The 24,033-nt window shown below is 40.8% G+C and overlaps 1 protein-coding gene across 3 annotated transcripts; it reads left to right on the top strand.

Moving 5' to 3' along the window:
* The first annotated feature begins 1,527 nt into the window (after positions 1-1,527).
* On the top strand, positions 1,528-22,586 carry TMEM38B (transmembrane protein 38B). 3 transcript variants are annotated; one of them, XM_088054492.1, is made up of 6 exons: positions 1,528-1,569; positions 10,456-10,612; positions 13,169-13,353; positions 14,153-14,240; positions 16,242-16,359; positions 18,245-22,586. In XM_088054492.1, exons 2-6 carry the CDS (start codon positions 10,506-10,508, stop codon positions 18,449-18,451), a joined length of 705 nt encoding a protein of 234 aa, XP_087910618.1. In that variant the 5' UTR covers positions 1,528-1,569; positions 10,456-10,505; the 3' UTR covers positions 18,452-22,586. The 3 variants fall into 3 exon arrangements, with proteins under 3 accessions (XP_087910618.1, XP_005532280.1, XP_014116291.1); XM_005532223.3 differs by lacking the exon at positions 1,528-1,569 and adding an exon at positions 5,931-6,112; XM_014260816.2 differs by lacking the exon at positions 1,528-1,569 and adding an exon at positions 7,855-8,090.
* Positions 22,587-24,033: the final 1,447 nt, after the last annotated feature.

The following is a 24,033-nucleotide window of genomic DNA, read 5'->3' as shown; positions in this document are numbered from 1 at the left end:
GCCCTGGTCATTTGTACTGTTTGAGGTCTTCCTGTATCCTTTTCTTCCCATCCACAGCAGCTCTTTGGTGAGACCAGACTGGCAAGGATTTGACAAAGTATATAAATACAGTAAGCAGCAGAATCTTGGGGAGAAAGTCTTGTTCTGTCTCCTTGTCTTTCTCCTGACCTGAGGGATGACCTGCTCCACATTACTGCTTTTCCTAGCTTTTTTTAATAGAGATAGCGAATTACAATAAGCAAGGATGTTAATTTTGCTGTATATGTGTATATATATATATATATATATATAGATATATAGATAGAGAGAGAGAGAGAGAGAGTGAGTTTAATGCAGTGGGCTTTGACCTCATTTGAAACTATTAAGTAATATTGTGACATATGAGGTTAATATGTAATGAGAATATGTGAAGAATGTATTGACAGCTGTGATTGATTATAGCCTTGAAACTAGCTAGCAGTGACTACTATTGACATGTGTTTTTGCAGGAAAAGAAAATCCTGAGCAGCTGTATGAAGCAGGCCCACAGCTGTTGCGTTACCTACAGTGATGAAAGGCACAATAGGTGTATTGGGCACCCAGTTCTGAGAGTCATGTACTTACTGAATGGACAGGGAGGATGCTCAGTGTTTGCTGGAGCTGAACCACAAGTCAATACAATCAATAAAAGCTCACCCAGGGGATATTACAGGATAGTGACAGTACTGCACTCCTGCATGCCATTGCTGATAGGAATTCACAACAGCAGGGAAAGGAATCCTTTGAACCTTGGCTGGATCAACAGGCGGTTGCAGCTTGTCTCAGTCCCATCAACTAATCAGTAAGAGATATATCTAATGATGCAGTAGAAAGATAAACAAGGTAATAGAAGTTAAAATCCACTCTTTTCAAAAAGAATGCTGTTAACGAAGGAGATATGCTAAGGAGAGGCATAGCAGCCAAGATCCTAACTTTTGTTAATCCAAATTCAACTCCATGTGAAATCATGACTGAGTTTACTACTGCAACAAAGATACAAAATACTGGAGTATTTATTTTAAAGACATACAAACTCTGTTTGTATAACATCCATGGCCTGAAGCACACACTTTTGCCTACTTGTGCATCCATGACCTAAGGGTAGACACCAGGTAACTCTTGGATAGAGCCAGCAGAACTGACTACAGCTGCTATAGTCCTAGGCTTCACCTAGGAATGAAAACAGTGCTGCTGCTTCAAAGGCTGTAAGAGAAAATTTAAATGGATGCTTAAATACTTGTGAAAATCTAATCTGGCATGATGGAGGATGGATCTGAGGTGGATGTAAGTCAAACAACACTGCTCCTCAGTTTAAAAAAGCCATTATTTCTGCACTTTGCAATTTAGATTGGCACTAACCAGCATGGAAGGAAAAAAAAAAACAAACAACAAAGCAATGTTGTGTTAGAAGAAAGTTTGTCGTCTGAACTTCCTATGTTTTATTTTCTCAATTTCTTTTCAGAAAATCTGAAAGGAGACAGGACCAGACCTTCTGTAGGAAAACTGGAAAAGGAGGGTAACCGGTGTGATGAAGCTGGAAGGTGAGAAAAGGTAAAGGTGGGGCCTGAGTATATGGGAATTGACTGAAGGCATGCACAAGTAAGGTGACAAAAGTGGAATGAATAATAAGATTCTCAGAGACTGACAGGTGTACTGAGCCATGAGTAAATGCTGATGATGGCATGGAAAAAGCAAGAAAATCAGGCAAGCTGTGGTGAGTGATACTAAAAGAAATATGCAGGTTTGATGAATATATGGTGCTGGTGAGAGAGGAAACAGAGGAAAATGTTCTAGAAGATCAAAGTAAGCAGCTTGATGGGGATAAAAGACTGTTGGAAAACAAGGAAACAAGGCAGAAAACTGTGGAGCAGAGCAAGAATTTGTTTGGAAGAAGACAGCAGTGTCACACATGGCTACAAATCACAAACACGGCAGGATGAGAACAGAAAGTGGAAATGTCCATTTCCATATTGTGACAAAACTTACTATTTTCACCTGACTGGGTTTTGATGCACAGAATTGAGTCTGAGATAAAAAAATACTTAAACTAGTAATGCATAGAAAGAGATTATTTCTAATTTCCTGATTTGGAGAAGAAAAGTAGGAGTTTTGATGCATACGGATGAAATGTACTAAAGAAGTTGTCCTCCTTTTATTCCCCTAAGGCACCATTTTTGAATTCCAGGCCACTGCCTGTAGGACTCCAATAGACATTACAAAATAAAACACTAAATAAACATATCCTACATTAAGCAGCAACTTCACCAGCTATACTTCCATCCTAAATACACAGAACGTTTTTTCCAAACACAGAATTAGCATAATCCTGCTGAAAAGTACTCTGGAGAATGTGCAGGTGTTTACAGTCGGGTTTTTTAAGGTCAGAATAGCATTCCTTGGGCAAGAGAGTCAGTTCAGGCTTGTGCTTTGACTTCAGGTTGAGCTTTCCACTCATACAACAAAGCAGTCCATCTTTAAAATTCTTACATGCACAGTGTGTGCTGCTCGGGTCTCATTATTAGCCTGCTCCCAATAAATGCAGAAAGGGGTATCTGTTCTTCCAGTTAAAATCAGCAAAACACAAAAAATTGTTTAAAAAACTCATACAGAGACAAGTGTACCTAGCTTACACACTAATACCATCAGCTTGCACTGTCACAGTTCTCTCAGCATCTGTATACTTGGCTCAAGGATGAACAAGATTATTGCAGGTGTTTTATCCCCTGCTGTCTTTAAATTATTGCTGAGATATCCAGGACAGCTGGAAAATTGATCAAATTTTAAGTTTTCTTATTTGTTACTCTACTTTTATTACACAGACCGTGTTCTGTGGTCTGATTTTTCTCTGATGGCTTCCTCTGTTCTCTGCTCTGCTAAGATGCCACTCTGAATATGCAGGAATCTCTCCCTGGTTACCAGCAAATACAGAGAAACTGCTGCTCTTATTTCCTGCTGGAGCTGGAGGTAGAAAACTCACCAAAACATCTTTCTTGTTTAACTGCAGTGGTTAACATGCTTTCACATCTCAGTGCTATGAGATCCACCTCCACACCAGCTACCTCTGTGTTGTTTAACCCCAGCCACCAGCCCAGCCCCATGCAGCTACTCTCTCACTCTCCCACCAGTGGGAATGGAGAGAGAACTGGAAGGGTTAAAGTTCACAGACTGGGATAACAATAGTTTAATAGGGGAAACAAAAGCTGCTCACACAATCAAAACAAAATGAGGAATGAATTCCCTGCTTCCCGTGGTTGGTGTTCAACCATTCCCAATAGAGCAGGGTCCCATCAGACAGAATAGTGACTTGGGAGGACAAATGGTATCATTCCAAATGTTACCCCCATTCCTTTTTCCCTTCACTTGATACACTGAGCATGGTGTCACATGGTCTGGAACACCCCTGGGGCCAGCTGGGGTCACCTGTCCAGGCTGGTTCTCCTCAGCATGAGGAGCAGCAAAGGCCTTGGCTCTGTGCAATCCCTGCTCAGCAATAACAAAAATATCTCTGTACCATCTCCCCTGAGTTCAGCACAAATCCAAAACACAGCCCCACACCAGCCCTGGAAAGGAAATGAACTTTACCCCAGCCCAAACCAGCACAACTCTGCTTTGGAGAGCAACACCTCAGGTGCAGTGACAGTGCACTATTATGCATTTGAGGACCTGACTAAAGATTTAAAGTTCAGACAGGTGTTGCTGATCTGCTGCAAAACACCATCAGTAGAGGTATCACTCATGTGATACGTTAAAGGCATGTTGAAGAATTTGGGTATATCTACACAAGTTGCAGGCACAGTGGTAGTTGCACGGCAGATGCTGCTGGCCCAAGTTGTGACTTTTTTTTTTGTGTCACTATAGGTTTCTTGTGGTCACTGCCATTTTTTCATTTCCCTCCCTCTCCTTCTATGATCACATACAAGACAGCCCGAGTATTTTTCGCTGCCTAGAAATGGAACAGATGCCACTCAGTGGGGATAAACCAGTACTGCAAGGAGTGAAAAAGATACATAGTTTTAAATCCTGTCAGCAGCTCCCCGGCTACAGCTGCACGGACACAGAGCCCTGCGCAGGGAGAAACAAAATGATGCTGAACTGCACAGAATGCAGCTTACTAATATATTGTGTCTTATTACCTATAAACTGGGGCAAGTAGATATTCTGCTCTAGAAAACAAACTCTGGTTTCTGTGTCTATGCACAAGCACAAGAGAAAATAAGATTTGTTAATGACAAAAGGTAGTAAGAGATCACTTTAACTAAATTAAGATCTCTTCATATAGATGAAATGAAGATGGAAATGGCCAGGAAATAGAAATGAGCTGCATGCACATGGGTCAATTCTCAGGGAGCAAATGAGTCACTGGATGCACAGAAAGGAACAGACATTGAGAATAGGAACTTATTCTGTAAATGTGGTATTGATAAAAGGCAAATCAATGAGAATAATAGCTGTCTATTCATAGCAAGCTGAAATTATTCTGGGAAAAGGTCAAGTGTTTGCTATGTTGAATGGCATAAATCTTTTCTCCAGAATGATTCTACAATTTCAGTTATTTCCTGAAATTAGATCTTGGTAGGCAAAGAACAAGTTCAAGAGCACCTGTGAAAGCTGCATATTTTCAGACTGCTTTGCTTAACTTCACCATACATTGTGCAAAACTTAGAGCCTTTAAAAGTTCTTTTCACCAGCATGTGGAAACTGAATGGAAGAGACAGAAACAGCTCAGGGAAAATTTAGTAGGGAAAACCAGAAAAAAATTCACAAACTAGTAAACTTAACCTCCATCTCCAGAGGGAGGAGAGAAAGAAAGGTTAATATGCAGAAAAGGTGAGAACAACAAACCTTAACAGTGTTCCCTCAAGAACAGTGCCAAGTGGGTATACCTTGGCTTCGTTGTGACAAAATTGTAGCTTTCCAGTGCCTAAAGGGAGCCTGTAAGAAAGATGGAGAGGCAGTTTACAAGGGCACATAATGAAAGGACAAGGGGGAATGACTTCATACTAAAAGAGAATAGGTTTAGATTAGATAAAAGGAATAAATTTTTCCTTGTGAAGGTGGGGAGACCCTGGCACAGGTTGCCCAGAGAAGCTGTGGCTGCCCAATTCCTGTGGAAGTGTGTAAGGCCAGGCTGAATGGAGCTTGGAGAAACTGGGATAGATGAAGATGTCCCTGCCCATGAATGAGCTTTAAGGTCCCCTCCAACCCCAGCCATCCTGTATCCTAATATAGGATTATCATGTAATCCTGATTACATGAACTTCCTTCAGATCCTTTGAGTTAGCTAGTCTGGTGAACACAGAAAAAGCAAGTATCATATATCTTGGAGCTAGCAGACCTTTGAAAATGTTTCTCTTGGGTAGCTCAGGAGCAAACTAGCTTTGCTAGAAATACTGTGGGATTGGTACAATGCTGGACACAGATCTTTAAGGAGGCAAAGTTAGCAATAGCCTTCACTACCAAAATGGATGTCAAGATGCATTTAAGGTGTTTCTGCTGAGCTCTGATAGGATCTGGAGAACATTAATACCCTCAGTAACTGATGAACAGATGGCATCAACCTGGGAAAGCCCACATGTGGAACCACCGTACACACTGGTAATGCTAAATACTCTTGATGAGCTTCAGAAGTATTCAGTAAGACAGAAAAAAAAGAGAAAAAGATATAATGTATCAGGGTAAGTGTAGCGACCTGTGCATGGGATGCGCAGGGAAGCAGCGCAGGAAGGGCTCTGAGGGAGGCCACAACCCATCTCAAACCGTGCATGGAGCAGCAGGCCTATCAGCATTTTGACCAAAAAAAGGCAAACAAAAGGCACGGCAGGCACCTCGGCGAGCCTCGCGGCGGGGCTGAGGGAGGGCACTGGCCCGTGAGGCGCCGCGCCCGCCCCGCCCCGCGCTGACGGCGGCCCGGAGCGGCCAAGCCGCGTCCTGAGGGCTCTCCTGCCTCTCCAGTCCCGGGCAGCCGCTCCGGGAGCTCCGTGCCTTGCCATGGAGCTGTGGCAGGTGCCGCTGAGCTTCTCCCGCCTCCGCATGTTCCCTTTCTTCGACCTGGCGCATTATGTCGCCTCCGTGCTGGCGCTGAAGGAGCAGCGGGGTGAGCGGGGCGAGACGGGACGGGGCGGACACCCCACACCCCCACCCCAATGCCGGTGTTCCCCCGTGCTCCCCCGGCCCTGCTCCCCGTGTGTCCCGCGGGGTGCCCCGTCCCGGCCGGCTGAGGATGGGGGTCCCCAGAGGAGCAGCCGACCCGGTTACCCCATGGCCGTGCAAATGGGATTGTCTGCCGCTCGCATTAGCTCATCTGCCCATAAGCGATGTCTCACCTCCCGCAAAAGACACCCAGCCAAGCTTTTCTTACTTGCCAGAACTTAAGAGGCGCTGGCGAAAACAAGCAAGAGTTTTGCTGGAAACCTTTTAATTTTTATTCAGTTATGCATTTGTTTCGGTTTTAAAGTCTCAGGAGTAGAAGGGTTGAGGCCCCTCGAAGTTCGGTTTGTGGGTGCAGAGAAGGCATGTGTAACACAGGCCAATATCTCTGCCCAGAACTGCATCTGAGAGGCTGTTTTACATCCTTTGGTTTATGCAGAGGGGCCTTAAGGCCATTCTGCCTTGTAGGAAACAGCTCAGGACTCTCACGGGTGGGTCCTGTGCTAGTGGCTTGTACCCCAAGGATAGTAAAGTGAATTTAGCAAAGCTTTACACTTCTGCTAATGAGGTTTTGAATGAAAGCACATCACGGCATTTCAGTCTCTACATGCTCTCTTCCAGAAAATCTTCTACACTGTGGCTGTTAACCCCAAGCCTGGCTTTTTTTTTTTTTTGGTTTGTTTTGTTTTGATATTTGCTGTCACAAGTGTAACAGTGTAGACAACTGGCCTTGTTTCAGCGTTTAGAATTAAGCCACTTGTGGTATGGGTTTAGACATGTTTACAGTAACTGTGTATCCCAGGTGATAACTGTGTAGAAAACTGAGCTGGCTTTTGGGATTGTAGTGCAAATTTGGGAGCTGCTGCTTGCCTCAGATTTATAGGGCTCTGCAGTGTTTGTTTAGTGAGAGCTTGTTCTTTGGTCCCTTTCTAAATGTTCTGAGGTGAATTTTGACCTTCTGCTGGTGAAATGCACTTAACAGACTGTGAAGACTGGTATAAAAATCCTTAAGTATTCTAGAATCTTCACCAAACTTTATTAATGCTGCTAAAATTTTTAATGGGTGCTGTGGCATAGTGTAATGTGTCTGTTCCATTTAGAAAGGGACTTTTTGACATGATCATGCAATACCTTTAAACTTTTCTCTAGAATGGGCACACCTAAAGACCAGGATGAGAGGCCTCATGCTTTGCATCAGCATAGTTTTAGCGAGGCAACACTTATGGAAAGTAAAATTGCTGTCAGAAGTTTGGTCAGATCCATGCTCCTATTTATTATTTTCTTCTTGGCTTAATAGCTGGTAGTTCAGAACTCCTGAGTATTTTCTAACACTTGGAATTAATAACTGTAATCCAGGTGCCTGCCTGCTGGCCTGTTTCTCACTTCCCAAGTGGTTTGAACTGAGTATTAAATCATAACTAAAATAGCAGTTATTATGAATACTCAGTATGGATATATTATTGTCAATTAACGCTGTCTAGGCTTTATGTTCTTCTTGGAAACTTAAAACAGTGGCTATATTTGACAGGGAAATAACGGGCCATGAGTGCCTGGTGATGTAAGAAGTGTGTGGTCAAGTTACAGCTACATTTGCTTTATCCCAGATTACTGTCTCATTAAAATACCAACCCACCCCCACTGCTTAAAATCAGATTCAGTGTGGGCATTTGGATCATGGATGGGTGCACACTACCTGGGACTTTTCCAACCCTCCTGGTCAGGCTTTCTTGCCCACTTGTGACTGGAAAACCGCAGCAGTGACAACCAAGTTGTTGCTTTCTGCGTGATTTAAAAGAAGAGTTCTTGATTACTGCTTTGAGGATGGCTTAGGAGTTGCTAGTTTGTAACTCCAGCCAGTTGTAGAACTGGCAATTTTCTTCTTTTGGGATAGAGAGACAGCAAAAGGTGTTGATGTGCCATATTTGGTTTGTTTCTGACATTTTTTTGTGATGTGTTTCAGGTGATTTGAAGAGAAATTATTTCTCCAGCATAATTTTTCTCTGTTGAGTCTGACTCTATAAATCCTTTATCTTAATTAATGATATTGTATATAGTTGAATGGGTTACTAGAAAAAAATTGTGCATATCGTCCTGGTTTGCTCACTAGATGTGTGTGTAATATGCATTATTACCTGTTTTTATGCTGAAAAGTTTAAAGCAGATATAATCTTATTGGCAGAAATAGTTAGTTGGTAAGGTTTGTTTGTTTGTTTGGGTGTTTTTGGTTGTTTTGTTTTTTGTTTTGTGATGTTTGGGTTTGTCTTTTTTCTTTTTTTTTTTGTTGTGTTTTCTCTGTTTGTTTGTTTGTTTGTTTTTTCTTTTAATGTTACTATTGTTCAGGAACGATATTTAAAACTTAATTCAAAATTAGTCCTTGTGTTCTGAAACCTTTCCTTAACTTTCTGAAGTGTACATCTGCAGGGCTTGTGGCCTTCTGGCCAATTCACCATTGCATGGCACTGTGATGCCTCATTAATTTTAGAGGATGCATCAGAGGACAAATATAAATGACCACTCTGTATAAAAACATGTGACCTACTTAAAACTGTCTTCTGAAAGGCTAGACCCCAGTCATAATTTAGGTAGCAAAGCTAAGATGATATTTAAATTAGTATCAATGTTTTTTGCCCCATTGCCTTCTGTATTGGGTATATTCCTTGTAAGAAAGCAGGTATAAATTGTTAAAAACAGGCATTTGATCCATTTCTAGAGCTGACCAATAGAAAAATATTGAAGTGCAGTAGTTTCCAGTTTCTTGACCTTTTACTTGTAAAATGAAGAAATTTACTTGCATTGTTTCAAAGCTTACTTGTAGAGAGCAAGCTGGATGTGCCCTCAAAATTGAAAGCCACTTGCTGCTAGTTGTGGGGAAAAGGAAATGTGGAGAAGCTAGTCGTTGTTGGAAGGCAGGAAATGGATTTGAAGAGAGAATAGATACCTAAATTTAAACTTACTCCAAAAGTAGTAAACACAAGCCATTAATATTTTACAAGTGTCTTACTTGGAGCACCAGGTAATGCAATTTGAAAAATAAATTACAAAATAGTTAAAAATAAAAGAGATACTATTTTATATTCAGGTATTCTGTAATGCTTAGGAGTGCTCATTTTTACAAGTTGGCTGCATCAGGACATTTAGATAGTGTTGGAGTACTTGATATCTATGGCAGCACTAAAACTGGAACAGTCTTGTTAATATATTTAGTGAATTGTTTTGAGAGTGCTGTATGTTTTTTTAAATGTTTGAGCCTTTCGTCTTGGGTAAGAAGCTTCTTTTCCTACAGAAGTGTCTGATAAACCAAAGCTTCTACTGTGAACTGGGGACAGATGGCAAATTCATTTTGGGGCAGACAGTAGTGCTCTTGTGAACTTCAGCCTTTGGACTTCAGAAAATTAAACTCATTCAGGCAAACAGAGCTCAGAACCAGTGTAAAGGGGAAGTTCTGGCAACACTGAACTTTTAAAGTAGAAGGAAATAATCAAAACAACTACTTGAGGATATTTCCAGTTTTGGTAAAATATTGTTTTCCTCTGAAAATGGTTAATATTTCCCATTACCTCCAGTATAATCTTTTAATATTGAGTACTCTTTTTGGCATAGTTCCCTTGCATTTTAAAAGGATAGTTTATTTTAAAGATAATGAAATAAACAAAACTGTCAACCTTTTAATAATTAGGGAAATTTACATTTATTATTATTATAATTCAAGGTAACCTTTTTTTCCTCTCTTTGAGAGTGCAGGTGAAAACAATTTGATAATTATTTTGGATGCCATTTTCATTTTGGCCAGCAATCACAGCCCGGTATTACAAAGAAAGAAGGCAAAACAGTTACCTTGAATTCTTGGAACACTCAAAAGCAGAAATGGAATTCCTAGAATAACCCTCTAAATGTTAGCAATCCTGTTTAGATAAGCCACTTAGATGTTTTTAATACAAATTTGAAAGCAAGTATGTTCCTGTGTCAGGCTGTTAACAACAGGACCTTGCTGCCATGCTCTGAAAGCCTTTTCTTCATGGTACCCAGATATAACAAACTAATGCACAAAAGATGTTCAGGGAACACTTTGTCAGCCTTTCACTTCTGTTTAGGAGGTGTAGGTTAAAGTCACCGTACCCTTAGGTTTGTATTTCTGGAAAATTTTCCTGTGAGAGCCTGCCAATTGCTGGAGAATTTTTCATTACCTGGAGGAACTAAATTGAAAAATACTGACCTTTAAAACATGGTGTTATTATTCAGTTTTCATTTCTGTTTATGCTGTTACTGTTATTACTGTTTTTTTTCCCACAGGAGTTGTGGAAGTGTCGGTGCGAAGTCCATTGGCCTGCTGGTTTAGTGCAATGCTTTATTGCTTTGGGGGTTCAGTTTTGTCCTCCTTGATGCTTGGTGAACCTCCAGTTGCATTTCTGGCAAAGACCATAAATATTCTACTGGCATCCTCAGTCTGGTAAGCAGCCACAATGGGGTAAGATAACTAATATTGGCTCTAAGGAAGCTATATGTTGTGAACTGACACTGTACCATTAAGGTTCTATGTAAATCATAATTTTTACTTGGAAGTGTTGTGGGTTTGGATGTTGTCTCTTCATCCAGAGGGTCACAGCAGCTGTTTTGATCCTGTTCTTTGGTGATAGAGAGCATCTCTTAGAGCCTGTTGTGTTACAAAATGCTCTGTTGCTAGATTAGACTTGCCTTAGGTTTTTATAGTATTCCTGGTCAAACAGCTGAAAAATAATAATAAAGTTAATTCAGTTGCTGATTGGCTGAACACAGGTATGTCATAAAAGCAGTCAAGTTTTGCAAAAGTAGCTCTTGAAGCCCAGAACCTGGCTGATGTAAAAATTTTGGACTTTCCTGTAACTGAGGTTCCAAGACACGTCTTTCCAGTTCCTACTACCAGACACATATATTTTTTTTTCAGTATTTCATTCCTTCCCAGATGGGTGGGTATTGTTGCAGAAGACAGTAGCCAGCTGAATTGTATGCTTGAATCAAGTATGAGGCAATTTGGCAAGCTTTGGAATTAAAAAATAAAAAAATTTAAAAAAAAAAATATTCTGGAGTTATTTTCATATAAATGTGGCCTTCAAGTGGAGTTCATTTGTTCCAGAAAGTGATCTTTGAAGAAAACTTCAAGCTTAACAAAAATTATGAGCAGCAGTGGGGTTTTGAATTTAGAAAGCTCAATCACTATATTTGGATAGTCTGACCTGCCTAAAATCCTGTAGTTCCAGTAGCCCCATAAGTTTTACAGCTACAAATTCATTAAACTGAAAGAAAGTTTCTATCTGTCTCAGAATATGTATTAGTTTTGCAGTCTTTGTGTTGCAATAGGAGATGACATATTGGATTTAGGCAAATGGGTGAAATTAATAATATGTATTAATTAGTGAATTATTAACAGAGCTTACAGAATCTGCCTGTAGTTCTGTTAGTCTGATGTGGGCAGACTGATTGCTTGTTTCATCAAGTGCCATGTGCTAGGGCTATGCTTGAAGAGAACAGGATTTCTGTTTAACTCACTGTGGTCAAATGTGGTTTGTCATGCACAACTTAAAGAGGGTTTTAGTGGGGTGCTATGAATATTACAAAACGTTTTAAGCTTCCAGCTTTACAAAATCCCCTCTTCCTGAGTGTAATGACCTTAATTCCTGGTCCCAGATCATGCAAAATGAAATTCCCCAAGCCATGCTTGGAACTGGAAAGTGAGTGAAGTTGTTCTGGGCTTGAGGAATGCTCGTAAATAGTCTGTAGGACAGCGGCATCTACCGTTAGCAGAGATTACAGGCAGGAATGTCGTGGTGGGCCTTCAGTGCCAGCCTCAGTCCTGTCACCAGTGCTTCAGGGTTCTAAACCCACATTCTGCAGATGTAAATCAATTCTGGTGTGAGTTGTCTAGTGAGTAGGTGGCTTAAATGGCTTCTTGCAGTAGCCTCTAAAATAAATCCTCTCTCTGCATCTTTGGCTGAAGCCTGGTTGCATACAGAGACATCTGGAAAGGCCTCAGAAATTCTTGGTAGACAGGATTGAGATCTAAAACCTTAAAGCAAAGTGTCTTTATTATTTTTTTTTAAGATAACAAAAGGTTATCCTTATTTTTAAATACTTTCTCTGCTCTTATGCAATTATTACACTCTTACTCCTGTGCTGAAATAATCTACTTAAAATAATTTAGTCCAGACACTTAATCTTGATTGGGTTTTTGTGAATGTCTCAGTAAGAACTGAATTTTGTTTATTATTGAAGAGATACAATAAAACACTACATAATCTAATCTTCTAAAATTTACTGTCACTTAGGATTTAACTGTTAGCCATCTTTACTTGGTTTTAAAAGCAAGTTGATCAAAGGTATTTTGAGTAATGTTCTTTCAGTGCTTTGAATAAAGAAGAGTGCTTGTAATTGGCAAGCTGGAAAAGCTAGAATTGGTGAGTACTAAGATCTTAGATGTGTTTAAAAATAGCCATGCATTTCATCTAGCATGACACTAACTAGTGGAGGCATTCTTGCTGAGGTTATATAATTCCAGGTACCTACAGTCTGGAAGCACAGAATCAGCATTTAATTTACTACTCTTTTTACCACCCAAAAAAACCAAACAAAAAACCAAAACAAAACAACCCCCTACACAAAACTAAATTAAATATAACTCACAAAATAAACTCAAACCACACAAAGTCAATCAGATACCACTTTAGTAACTTGGATTATAAAAATGTGATTATATAAATTGTAGAACAGTTGGAAAAATGTGAAACTATTTCACATGTACTTTAATGGATTCTTCTCTGGGACAATGAGGCAATAGTGTTTGGTTTTGGTGCAAAAGCTCAGGCATACTCAGAAGCTTTTCAAATTTGTTCCAAGATGTGTACCACAAGACTTTGAGTTGTCATAAGTATATCAAGCATTGCTAGTCATATGCCAAAAACATCTTTAAAGATTATGAAAAGATAATTCCTTAACAAAAATGTGGCTAACTTTTTTTTGTGATTATTTTCAGGTATCTAGCGTTTTACTGCCCAGAAGACATATTCTGCCGCTGCTTTTCCTTTCTGCCTCTTCGTCTTCTGGTGGCAGGAATGAAAGAAGTGACAAGGACTTGGAAGATCACAGATGGCATTGCACATGCAGACATTGTCTACAAAGACGCCTGGCTTGTCATGGTAGCTGTGGGCTGGGCCAGAGGTAACGTGCATAGCATCTTGTTCTGAGGCTTTGGGTTGTTTTGGAGTGGTGTTTAAATGTCTAGCCCCTGAGCAGAACTGTAGCACCATCCTTGCTGTGCTGGGCATGGCAGTCCTGATGAAATCTGATGTCCCCTCAAGGAAAAAGCCTGTGCTGCAGATTTTCTGCCTGAATTAAGGGTGACATTGAAGGGCTTTGAGGGAAGTTCCCTTCAGTAGTCATAGAAGAACTTGTAGGATAGGCAGTCGATGACAATAAAGAGGTAAATCTTCTGTGTAGCTGTTGCTGAACTTTCCAACAGTGTTACTGCCTCAGAGCTGCGTCCCTGTATGAGGCTGAAGAAGAGAACTGGTTATCTTAGGTTTTTGGGTTATAACCATGACTCGGGTTTAAAACTGGGGATGACCCTTCTTGCCTGTCTGCCATTTGGAGCTCTGGAAACCACATTCCTGACAGCTGTATTTGCAGGCCCAGCATCAGGGTCACTTCAGAAAGTAGTTGTGCAGCTCTTGTTTATGGTTGATTCTGTGCTGCTGTGGGAAGCAACATATGTGAATGTGATGATTGCATCAGTTTAGATGCTGTCACAGGCAGACCTGAGGTTCTTGCTGAGTATCTCAAACTCTAAAGTTTTGTGGCTGTTGTTTGAGTCTTGTTTGCATGAAAAGTTGGATTAAGTCTACTTAAGTCTGGGTTTTGGTGCCATATTTAGCACCTGGTGTCATGAGTTTTCCTGGGAGCAATGGCATAGTAGTGGTAGCAGTCAGTGGAAACTTGCCATAAATCTCTGCAATTTTAGGTGCTGGTGGTGGCCTAATTTCCAACTTTGAGCAGCTGGTGAGAGGAGTGTGGAAACCTGAAACCAATGAGCTCCTGCAGATGTCCTAGTAAGTTTTTTCTAAAAACTGCAACAAGTTAGCTGTTGTTTTGCTAACTCCTTGTGATGGTGCTTACTTTCAGTGGTTGAGGCCAAAAATAAAAAAAAACACTAGGACATATTTGCACTCTGTTTTGGTGTGTATCCTCAAAAGATGGGATGTTGGTCTTTGGGACTTTTAGGAGATGTTTTAGCCATTTTATGTTCATAGCCCAAGAGCTGCAGATGGGAAGAGAAGTCAACAAAACTTGCCAGAAAGTAGTAAAGACCTAGTGGGGAATTGCTAGAAAGCAGTAATGGCTCAGTTTTTCTTACAGGGACATGGTCTTCTATCAAAAATGAAAGTACAGAGGTACTAGAAATACACAAGTGAATTTTGGTGTATGTTCTGAGTATCACTAAGATGGCTTCCTTTGAACTGTCACTCTTACTTTTGCTGCCAGTGCTATTTTCCTCCAAAGACACCAATTATTTGAGAAGGTACAAATTGGTTATTCAGTATAGCAGAAATGACCTGCAAGATGGGAAAAGTTACTTCTCTTGCAGAAGCAAAGAATGAGGAATATTGCATGCCTCCTGGTTTTCTCTGTAAAATGAGAATTGAAACAGGCTGGAAAGCCACAAGCTATTATTGTAAGTCAAGATAAGGTCACTGTGATAATTTCCTAAAATTCTTTTGATCTTTCCCAGGTTACACTCAGGTCTTTAAAAATAATAATTTTATTTTTTAAAAAGCTTTCTTGCTTTTCAGCAGCCACTCCTAGACACAGAATAACAGGAGAGACATTTGTAGCCTTCTCTTTGGCAATATTTAAACTTTCTGTGGATTGTGTTAGTTGTTTTTTTCTGAAATTCTAAGTATTTAGAATTTCTCTTTCTTTTGTCAGTGCCTAAATGGCAGTCTTGAACGTAAACTTCCAGAAGAAAAGGTGACTCTCAAAAATAGTACTCTAGACACAAATAAAACTGTCTTTATAGGTGCAACACCAGAGCAATGCTTACTGATTGGCATCACTTGCATATATTCTCTTTCTCCATGATGGGCAAAGTAACTCAAAAAATATCTTAAAAGTTTTGTTTATGTATAAGTCTTAAAAGGATTAAATTGAATTAAATTACAGAGTTAAACACATCAAACATCCTGCAAATGGATGAGATGCCTCCATACCCAGGGTTGTTTTTTGGGCTTCTTGAGCCCAAAAAATTTGGTTACTGAAACGACAGTGAAGAACAGATCTACAGTAGATGCTCTGGAGTGTCACCACTGGATGTGGTGGATGCAGGAGTATCCCCTGCACATGTCACATGTAGATTAAGAAATTAAGAATTCTGGATAACTGACCAAAAATCTCTTGGTTTCTGTCTGCATACCTAGGAGGGGATTTAGTACCACAACAAAGATTACTGTAAACTGGAAATAGATTGGAAATTTTTGCATGTCTCAGGTCAGCACAACTGTACTGACAAAACCTGGTTACACAGGCCTGGCTCCAGTTGGGTCTAAGCTGATACTGTCCCAGAGCTGCTGGAGTGTTACAGTGGATCAAGACTTGGACTGTGTTACTCTTCAACACCTTAAGCAACTCCATGGAGTAACTAACTCCTGCAGTATAGTATAGGAACCGGTTTTTATGTCTAGTCCTTGTAGTGTGAGTTCTGTAATTTAACTTTACAATAAAACATGTTGGGAGAAGAAGAAGAGAATCAAACTGACATATAAAGTCGGAATAGAAGCATTGATTTGAGGAGTATTTGTCAAATAGGAGTTTGCTGGGTGTGCAAAGTAGTGCCAGACTTGATGATATATGGACAGAAAGCATAGTAATAGTATATAAAGTGAAAATATTAATCTAGTTATACCTGGATTTTGGATCTCACCACAGTTAGCACAAGTTTTCATTAGTTCTATTCAGAGACAATTCTTTTCCACACTAAGAACATGTACTGCTTTCCAGGCAGCTTCCACTGTAGAGCAGAGAAGAGAAATTAACATTCTTTGTTTGATTTCTAGCCCTGTGAAGGCAACTTTGATAGGAGCAGTTCTTTTCACCCTGCAACGCAGACAATACTTGCCAATAGCAAGACACAACCTTATGTTTTTATACACCATCTTTCTTGTTGTCTTCAAGGTAAGAATTTGAAAGTGTTGCTAGTGACCAAGTAAGAGAAAATATTTTATTTAATTTTCAAAATGCATGCTTCTGGATGGAAAGGCCAGCTCCTGCTGAAGTAATGTGTTTAGTGTTCTATACACGAGCAGAATGGAAGACCTGTTCTGTTATACTGACTCTGTTAAATGTATGCAGGGGATGGGGAGGAAAAGGAAAAAAAAAATCAGGAATTTTGGCACTCAATATTTGATATTCCAGGTTTGTATGTGTGTAATCTCAAAAAAAGCTTATTCTTGTATAAAGAAACTCTCCTGTTCTCTGTCTTTTGTCTGTACCTATGCTGTCACCAGTGGGTTTGTAAAACAAGCCAGCTGGATTCTCATTTGGTTTAAAGTGTTCACAAAATAAGTGTTTGGGTGGGAAGGGAAAGCATACCGAAACTATTTTGAAGTAGCTGTAACTATTTTTAATAAAATAGACACTACTTCTCTATTGAAGTCTTCAGTCCCTCAAGCCTTGTTCCTTTCCAGGATGATGCTTTTCTTCTGGATTACTAGTTTATAAGAAAGGAATCTCTGTTAGCAGATATCTGACAATTTTAAGAGTTTCAGAGCTGGTGTTGAACAGACCAGAGAATGTGTGGAAGTGTGGTTGCCAGTCTCCTTTCTGTGAAGGAGCTGACAAGTTTAATTCTGCAGAAGTTACTTTAGGGAGTCAAGACTTGAAGCTTGTGTCCTTGATTTTCCATCTGAACTGATAAAGGCATTGTTGAACTGTGGATGCTGGGAATGGAGAGGGAAAGGAATGCTATTCTGGAAGTGACAAATTGCAGGTTTCCACAGAAACTGTCTGTCTGGTTACACTGGAGTAACTAAATCCTTACACTGATGGTTGTACTGACAGTCAGGAACTCTACCACCCACTTCACTAACAAAGTAAAAAAGCCACAGTATATCTAGCTTAGTCCTTTAATGAAATCTCTTATAAACTTGTCATGTCTCTGAAAGCTGTTGAAACTGTTGCAATATTAACTTGTTCAGTACCTGGATCTGAAGAACAGGTTTTTCAATCCTGATTCCATGTTATGTGTCCTAAGGGGTGTCCACCTAAATCTCTGAACTTTATGGAATGATTATGGCTGTCTGGAATTCAATTAAAATCTGGTTATGCACCTATACATTCAGGTCCTTATGCATTCTGTTTTTTTCAATTTAGGTGGAAGGAAGCCACTCTGTTTACAGTTTTTCAGTTTGAACAAGGCACAGAACTTACGCATAAAAGTTGCTCTTCACCTTAGTTATATGGCATTAAATGTGATTTACTCTCAGGATAATCAGTCTTACAGAGAGTATTTTTGTGCATATTGTTTATGTCTAGCTCATAGAATCATAGAGTCATACAATGTTAAGGGCTGGAAGTGGTCTCAAAGATTATCCAGTTCTATCCCCCTACCATAGGCAGAGACATCTTCTTCTAGGGTAGGTTTGTCAAGGCTTTATCCAACCTGGTCTTGAACATTACCAGGGTTGGGGTATCAGCAACATCTCAGGGCAACCTCTATCCCACCACCCTCACAGTAAAGAATTTAATCCTGGAATCCAGCTTAAATTTCCCCTCTTTCAATTTGTATCCATTCCCCCTTGTCTTGTTGCTACAGCTCCTGATGAAGAATCCCTCTATGGCCTCCCTGTAGATCCCCTTCACAGCTGTCTGAAGAGTGTTGGTCAGAAAGAAAAGCATTCTTTGACCAGTTTCAGCTAAAATGAGCAGACTTCTGTTAGTGGTGGCACAGCCTCATGCTCGCGTAGAAAGTTAAAAATGCCATACACCCCTTCAGCTTTGAACTTGTTTACCTGTGAAGCCATCACAACTTTTACTGTAACTTGATCCTTGTTCTTCGTAGGTAAAAATGATGTTGACAAGATGTGCAACTTCTCCACTTGCTCCCTTTGAGGCTGCAATGGGCCAAATGTTTTTTGGCTCACGAAAGATACCTTCCAAAGTGAAGGGTGAAGGTGCCACATCTTCCAACGGCTCTTCAGTCTGTGACCAGCCTTCTGAGCAGCACCATGAGAGTGCTAAGAAAAAACAAGCAAAGAAAACAGAATAAGTGGCTTAAAATCCTTGTGATGGTCATGAAGATGTTTGTCTTCCAGATTAGGCTGGCTGAGAAGTTCCTCTAAGGAAATGAGAACAGGGCTGTGTTGTGGTTTGCCTTTTGGAATGTGTTATGTAAGCTATGTGTAAATGCACATGTTGGATTTGTGAGTTAAAACTACAAATTTTTATGGTGGTTAAAAGTTTACTAATTTTTGTATTTATGATAACTTCAAATGCTTATATGTTTAAAAGATAGTTTCAAAAATGTGACAATCATGTATATATTTTTTTCCTACTGTGTTACTTGTTTTACATCTTCCTATTCCCCAGTTCTTATATTTCATTTTGATAACACTGATTTGTACTGTCAGGTGTTCACTGTAGCACATCCCAAATAAGAAAGTAATTAGATAAGGCTTAATCACATTGCACTGTGTGAAACCATAAAAATATACCAATTTAATGCCTTTAACTAGAAAAGTAACTGAATTGTTGTTGTAATTCACATTGCATTGGTCTAGGTTTTCTTCATTCTTAAATATTTTTAAATATTTTTAGTGTTTTAAAATGAGAGTACATTATCTGGTACTTAAAAAAAATCTTTACAGTTAGCAAGTAGAAACATAGCAATATTTTTCTTGTTGACTTAGTTGGACTTTTTATTTACAAGTATTTGAGATGTAGGTGTTTTTTGCCACATTGGTGTTTTACAAGTGGTTTGTGGTTATCTTTTGCTTCATATGGGTCTAGACATTATTTGCCTGTATTTTTTTTTCCAAGCATATGCACTTATTTCTTTTCAAAGTCAAACTTTAGTAGAAAGAAGAATACTGGACAGTACATTTACCTTGTTTAGTGAGCACCCTCAGGTGCAAGACAGGAATGGGAGCAGAATGTTGCCCTCATAATCCCTGAGGGAATGGTCAGTGAGCTGCTAGAACACCTAGACACTCCCAAGTCGTGGGATGGGATCCACCCAGGGGTGCTGAGGGAGTTGGCTGAGCCAGCTCACTGAGCCACTTCCAATCATTTACCAGCAGTCCGGGCAAACTGGGGAGGTCCCAGTTAACTGGAGGTTGGAAAATGTGACACATATCTACAGGAATCGTCAGAAGGAGGATCCAGGGAATTAGAGGTCTGTGACCTGCCCTCAGTGCCAGGGAGGCCATGGAGCAGATCACCTTGAGTGCCATCAGCAACAGGAACAGGACAGCCAGGGTGTCAGGCCCAGCCAGCCTGGGTGTAGGAGAGGCAGGTCCTGCCTCACCAACCTGATCCCTCCTGTGACAAGGTGACCTGCTCAGGGGCTGAGGAAAGGCTGTGGCTGTGTCTGCCTGGACTTCACAAAGCCTTTGACACCTTCTCCCACAGCATCTCCTGGAGGAGCTGGCTGCTCACGGACAGGGCCCTGTTCTGTGGGTGAAGGAGTGGCTGAGGGCAGGGCCGGGGAGTGGTGGGGAATGGAGGGACATCCAGCCGGGCTGGGCCCCAGTGGGGTTCCCATGGGGTCAGAGCTGGGGCCAGGCCTGTTCAACATCATCAAAGGTCAGGATGAGGGGATGGAGGGTTCCCTCAGTCAATTCCTGGCAGCTCCAGGCTGGGTGGGAGTGTGGCTGTGCCGGAGGGCAGGAGGGCTCTGCAGAGGGGTCTGGACAGGCTGGATCCATGGGATGAGGCTATTGGGGTGAGGCACAAGCAGGGCAGGTGCTGGGTCCTGCCCTCGGCTCACAACAACGCCCTGCAGCTCCAGGCTGGGGCAGAGGGGCTGGCAAGCTGGGAAAGGCCCTGGTGGTGCTGGTGGCAGCAGCTGGACACGAGCCCAGGGGTGGCCAGGTGGCCAAGAGGCCGATGGCCCCTGGGCTGTGGCAGCCGTGGGGCGGCAGCAGGAGCAGGGCAGTGCCCGTCCCTGTGCTGCCACTGCTGAGGCCACACCTCGAGTGCCGTGTCCAGCTCTGGGCCCCTCAGCACAGGGAATTGAGGGGCTGCAGCGGGCCCAGAGAAGGGAACGGAGCTGGGAAGGGGCTGGAGCCCCAGGAGGGGCTGAGGGAGCTGGGAAAGGGGCTCAGCCTGGAGAAAAGGAGGCTCAGGGGGCCCTTGTGGCTCTGCACAACTCCCTGTCAGGAGGGGACAGCCGGGGGGATTGGGCTCTGCTCTTAGGGACAGGAGGAGGCGAAATGGCCTCAAGCTGTGGCAGAGGAGGGTTACTTTGGACATGAGGAAGCATTTATTCACAGAAATGGTGAAAAGCACTGGTCCAGGGAGGTGATGTAGTAAATATCCGTGGAGGGATCTAAAATGATATGTAGATGTTACACATGGGGATATGGTTTAATGTTGGCCTTAGCCATTCTGGGTTAATGCTTGACTTGATCTTAAAGATCTGTTCCAATCTAAACCACTCTTTAATGTCAGAAGCACTGAACATTTTTATTAGCATTTGCTGAAATCTTGCTGCTTTCTGCTTGTTGTGTCTTTTTTTGCTCAAGATGTGAAGCAGTTCTAAGTGGCATACACTTCATAACTGAGAACTTTGGCATTTTAGAGATGTTACAATACATAAGAATAGAATCTTTTCAGAGCAATCTTTTCATTGATGTGCCAATTTTTTAGAATAAATGATTTTTACAAAATTAGACTATTTTCTTCAGAGAGTAGTGCTTTGCAGAGTATTGTTCAGCAAACAGGGGTTAGGTTAATCTTTGTGCAGGGATGGTAAGGAGAATGTGGAGGGAGATCTGATTTGAAAAGACAAAGTTCTAGTTCCAGGTACATCTCTAAATTTAGAAAAGCTGTCACCAATGCTGTGCTTAGAGAAAAGAAAAATAAAAGTACCAAAGAAATTTCTTGTGCCTGAGTAGTCACATTTCCATGGTGATGACCAAAAGCATTGAACTCAGTTTGAAATCCAACTTCATTGCAAATGTGCTGTACCTTGGAAGCTAAAATTATAATTTTCTTTAACACTTAAGTTAAACAAAACACCCCAAACTCTTTGGACAAACTAGCAGTTATATTCCTTACATGTTACACTGAAACTTAGTGTTCAGTGTAATACTTGTAAGAGATACTATAGATATTTGTAGATACTTGTAGATACTTGGAGTCTTCATTTTTTTGTAGCTTGATGTCATGGATTAAATAGAAGCTGCCAATTAACTAATTAACAATCAACTAGTTATGAAGCAACACCAGCACATGCCACCTGTCCATGGTTTTTTAAAGTTTTGGATGTTCTTCTGAATAGGTGTAATGGTGTATTCTAAATCATGAACCATACAGAATGGGATGGTGATATGGAACTGTGTTACACATCTGTGAAATTCTGCCTGAAAACTGGCTATTCCCAGCCCGAGTCAATGAGAAAATATGCTTAGACCAAGTCTTTAACAAGTTTACAATTAGAGGGAAAAAGAAAATGTTTTGTATTAATTTTCAAAGACAACAATATTAATTTTGTTTTTAAAAATTGCTTTCTTGTGTTATACCTTAAAAGTAATACACAGCACACAAAAAATGTATATTGTTGTGAGACAGAACACAAATTATGCTGACAGAAATCCTATTTTAAGTACCATGAAAACAAAACTTTTTGTTTAAAGGTATCACATGCTGCTGAAGGATGGGTGCTTAAAAGAGCTGCATGCTGAATAGCTACATGCACATATTGTGAGAACTACATTTTATGACACAGAAAAAGATAACCAGTTGCTCAGGGTTTACCCTGAATTCTGTAGGAGACATTTATACAATGTATCCAGGATGCCTTAAATAAACCCCAGCTTTCACGCTGATAGTTCTCTATTGCTGGTGAACTTCTCTGTGTGAGAATTTTAACAATTTCTTATAACTGTTCTGGTAAAGTGTGTCAGATTCAGCTGCACACATGAACTAGTTGGCTGTATGTAATTTTGTCATTAACCTGGTAAAATTAGAAGAAGCTGTCTTGTGCCTATATAAGCTAAGTCATTAAGAAATTGCTTTATCAGCTCAATTCTTGGGCTATAAGGGCATGTTCTTGATTAAACCAATTGCTGTTTGGAGTAATTTCTACTAAATACACCCAGCTTCTTTAAAAAGGAATACCTTAAAATTGGCTTCAGGAACAGAACTGAAGTTTCTTTAGACAATAAATGCTATTTGCTTTCCTCTTCTGTGTTTTCTCCATTTAATTTTATTGGAAAAAAGTGAAGATGGGAGGATGTCACACAAGCAGTACCATCATCTGAAATGTGATTCTTCAGTGTATTGTTAGGCAAGACACAGTTGTTCAAGAATTTCAAACATCTGTCTTCTGTAGGAATCTGAATCTGCTCAGCATAAGGGGAGTGCTGAAATCTGACATCTTCCAACAGTCTAGACAGTGAATGCAATATTTACTCAGAGTGAATACTCTTAATTTATAAGGTGAATCCTCATTTCAAAGGTCTAAGTGAAGTCTTAAAATGAGTAGCAACAGAGAAACACCATTTAATGCCAAGATGAGAATCAAAAATGTGTTGTAAATAGTAATTTGCATTTGTTCTGATAAAACTGCTCTGTTAAGCAATCAAAAGCCTTTTGTGAAATGTGTGAAATTGTTCAGCAAGGAATAGATAGCAGTATGAAGGCTGACAGAGAAATACATTAATATTCCCAGGCAAGAACACTGATCTGCCAGTGGGCTTTATCTGCAGTCAGGAAGTAGAATGTGATGATCAAAATGGCATCCCAAATAAAAACTACTGCAATCTAGTGTGATAAATAGTTTATGCACAGCAACCTGCAGCTGGGTTGCACCACTCCTGTTGTCGATAATTGCTGGTGGGTGAGAGGCTGGACATGTCCCAGCTGTGTTCTCTGGCAGTCCAGAAAGCCAAACATATCCTGAGCTCATCCCATAACATGGGCAGCAAGGGAGGAGGGATTCTACCCCTCTGCCCTGCTCAGGTAAGACCCCACCTGCACCTGTGGGGTGCCCAGTGCAGGAAAGACATGGACCTGTTGGAATGAGTCACAAAAATAATTAAAGGGCTGGAGCACCTCTCCTATGGAAATAGGCTGACAGAATTGGGGCCAAAGGCTCCTGGGAGACCTCACAACAGCCTTCCAGTATCTAAAAGGGGATTATAAGAAAGGTGAGAACAGACATTTTAGCAGGGCTGTAGTGATAGGACAAAGGTAATGATTTTAAGCTGAAGAAGGGTAGAATCAGATAATATTAGGAAAAAATTATGTTGAAGGTGGTGAAACACTAAAGCAGGTTGCCCAGAGAGGTGGTAGATGCCCCATCCCTGGAAACCTTCATGATCAGGTTGGATGAGGTGCTGATCTAGTAAAAAATGTTCCTGCTTATTGCATGTGAGTTGGACTAGATGGCCTTTAAAGGTCCCTTCCAACCCAAACTATTCTGTGATTCTTTGGTCTATGAAAAAGGATTTCTTCAATGTTGAGACATGTGACAACATGGGGTTGAGGGGTTGGGGAAGCCCTTACTGAGCCTGGAAGCTGATACTGCCAGTATCATGTAATACTTATGAAAGGAACTAAAAGGCAAAAAAGGAAGAAACATGCATCTAAAAGAAAGAAATGTGTCTACTTTGTTGTCCGGCTGAA

Source organism: Pseudopodoces humilis, chromosome 4 (assembly GCF_049639895.1).
Source record: "Pseudopodoces humilis isolate 2021_Gansu_Grassland_sample_001 chromosome 4, ASM4963989v1, whole genome shotgun sequence".
Taxonomy (NCBI): Eukaryota; Metazoa; Chordata; class Aves; order Passeriformes; family Paridae; genus Pseudopodoces; species Pseudopodoces humilis.
The sequence above is the reverse complement of the archived record's forward strand: the minus strand, read 5'-3'. Positions and strand labels throughout refer to the sequence as shown.

Excerpts from the sequence above, each read along its gene's own strand:
- TMEM38B (XM_005532223.3), top strand. The coding sequence starts at position 6,007 with ATGGAGCTGTGGCAGGTGCCGCTGAGCTTCTCCCGCCTCCGCATGTTC. Across the intron at positions 10,613-13,168 it reads CTACTGGCATCCTCAGTCTG|GTATCTAGCGTTTTACTGCC; the intron begins GTAAGCAGCCAC and ends GATTATTTTCAG. Across the intron at positions 16,360-18,244 it reads TCTTTCTTGTTGTCTTCAAG|GTAAAAATGATGTTGACAAG; the intron begins GTAAGAATTTGA and ends TGTTCTTCGTAG.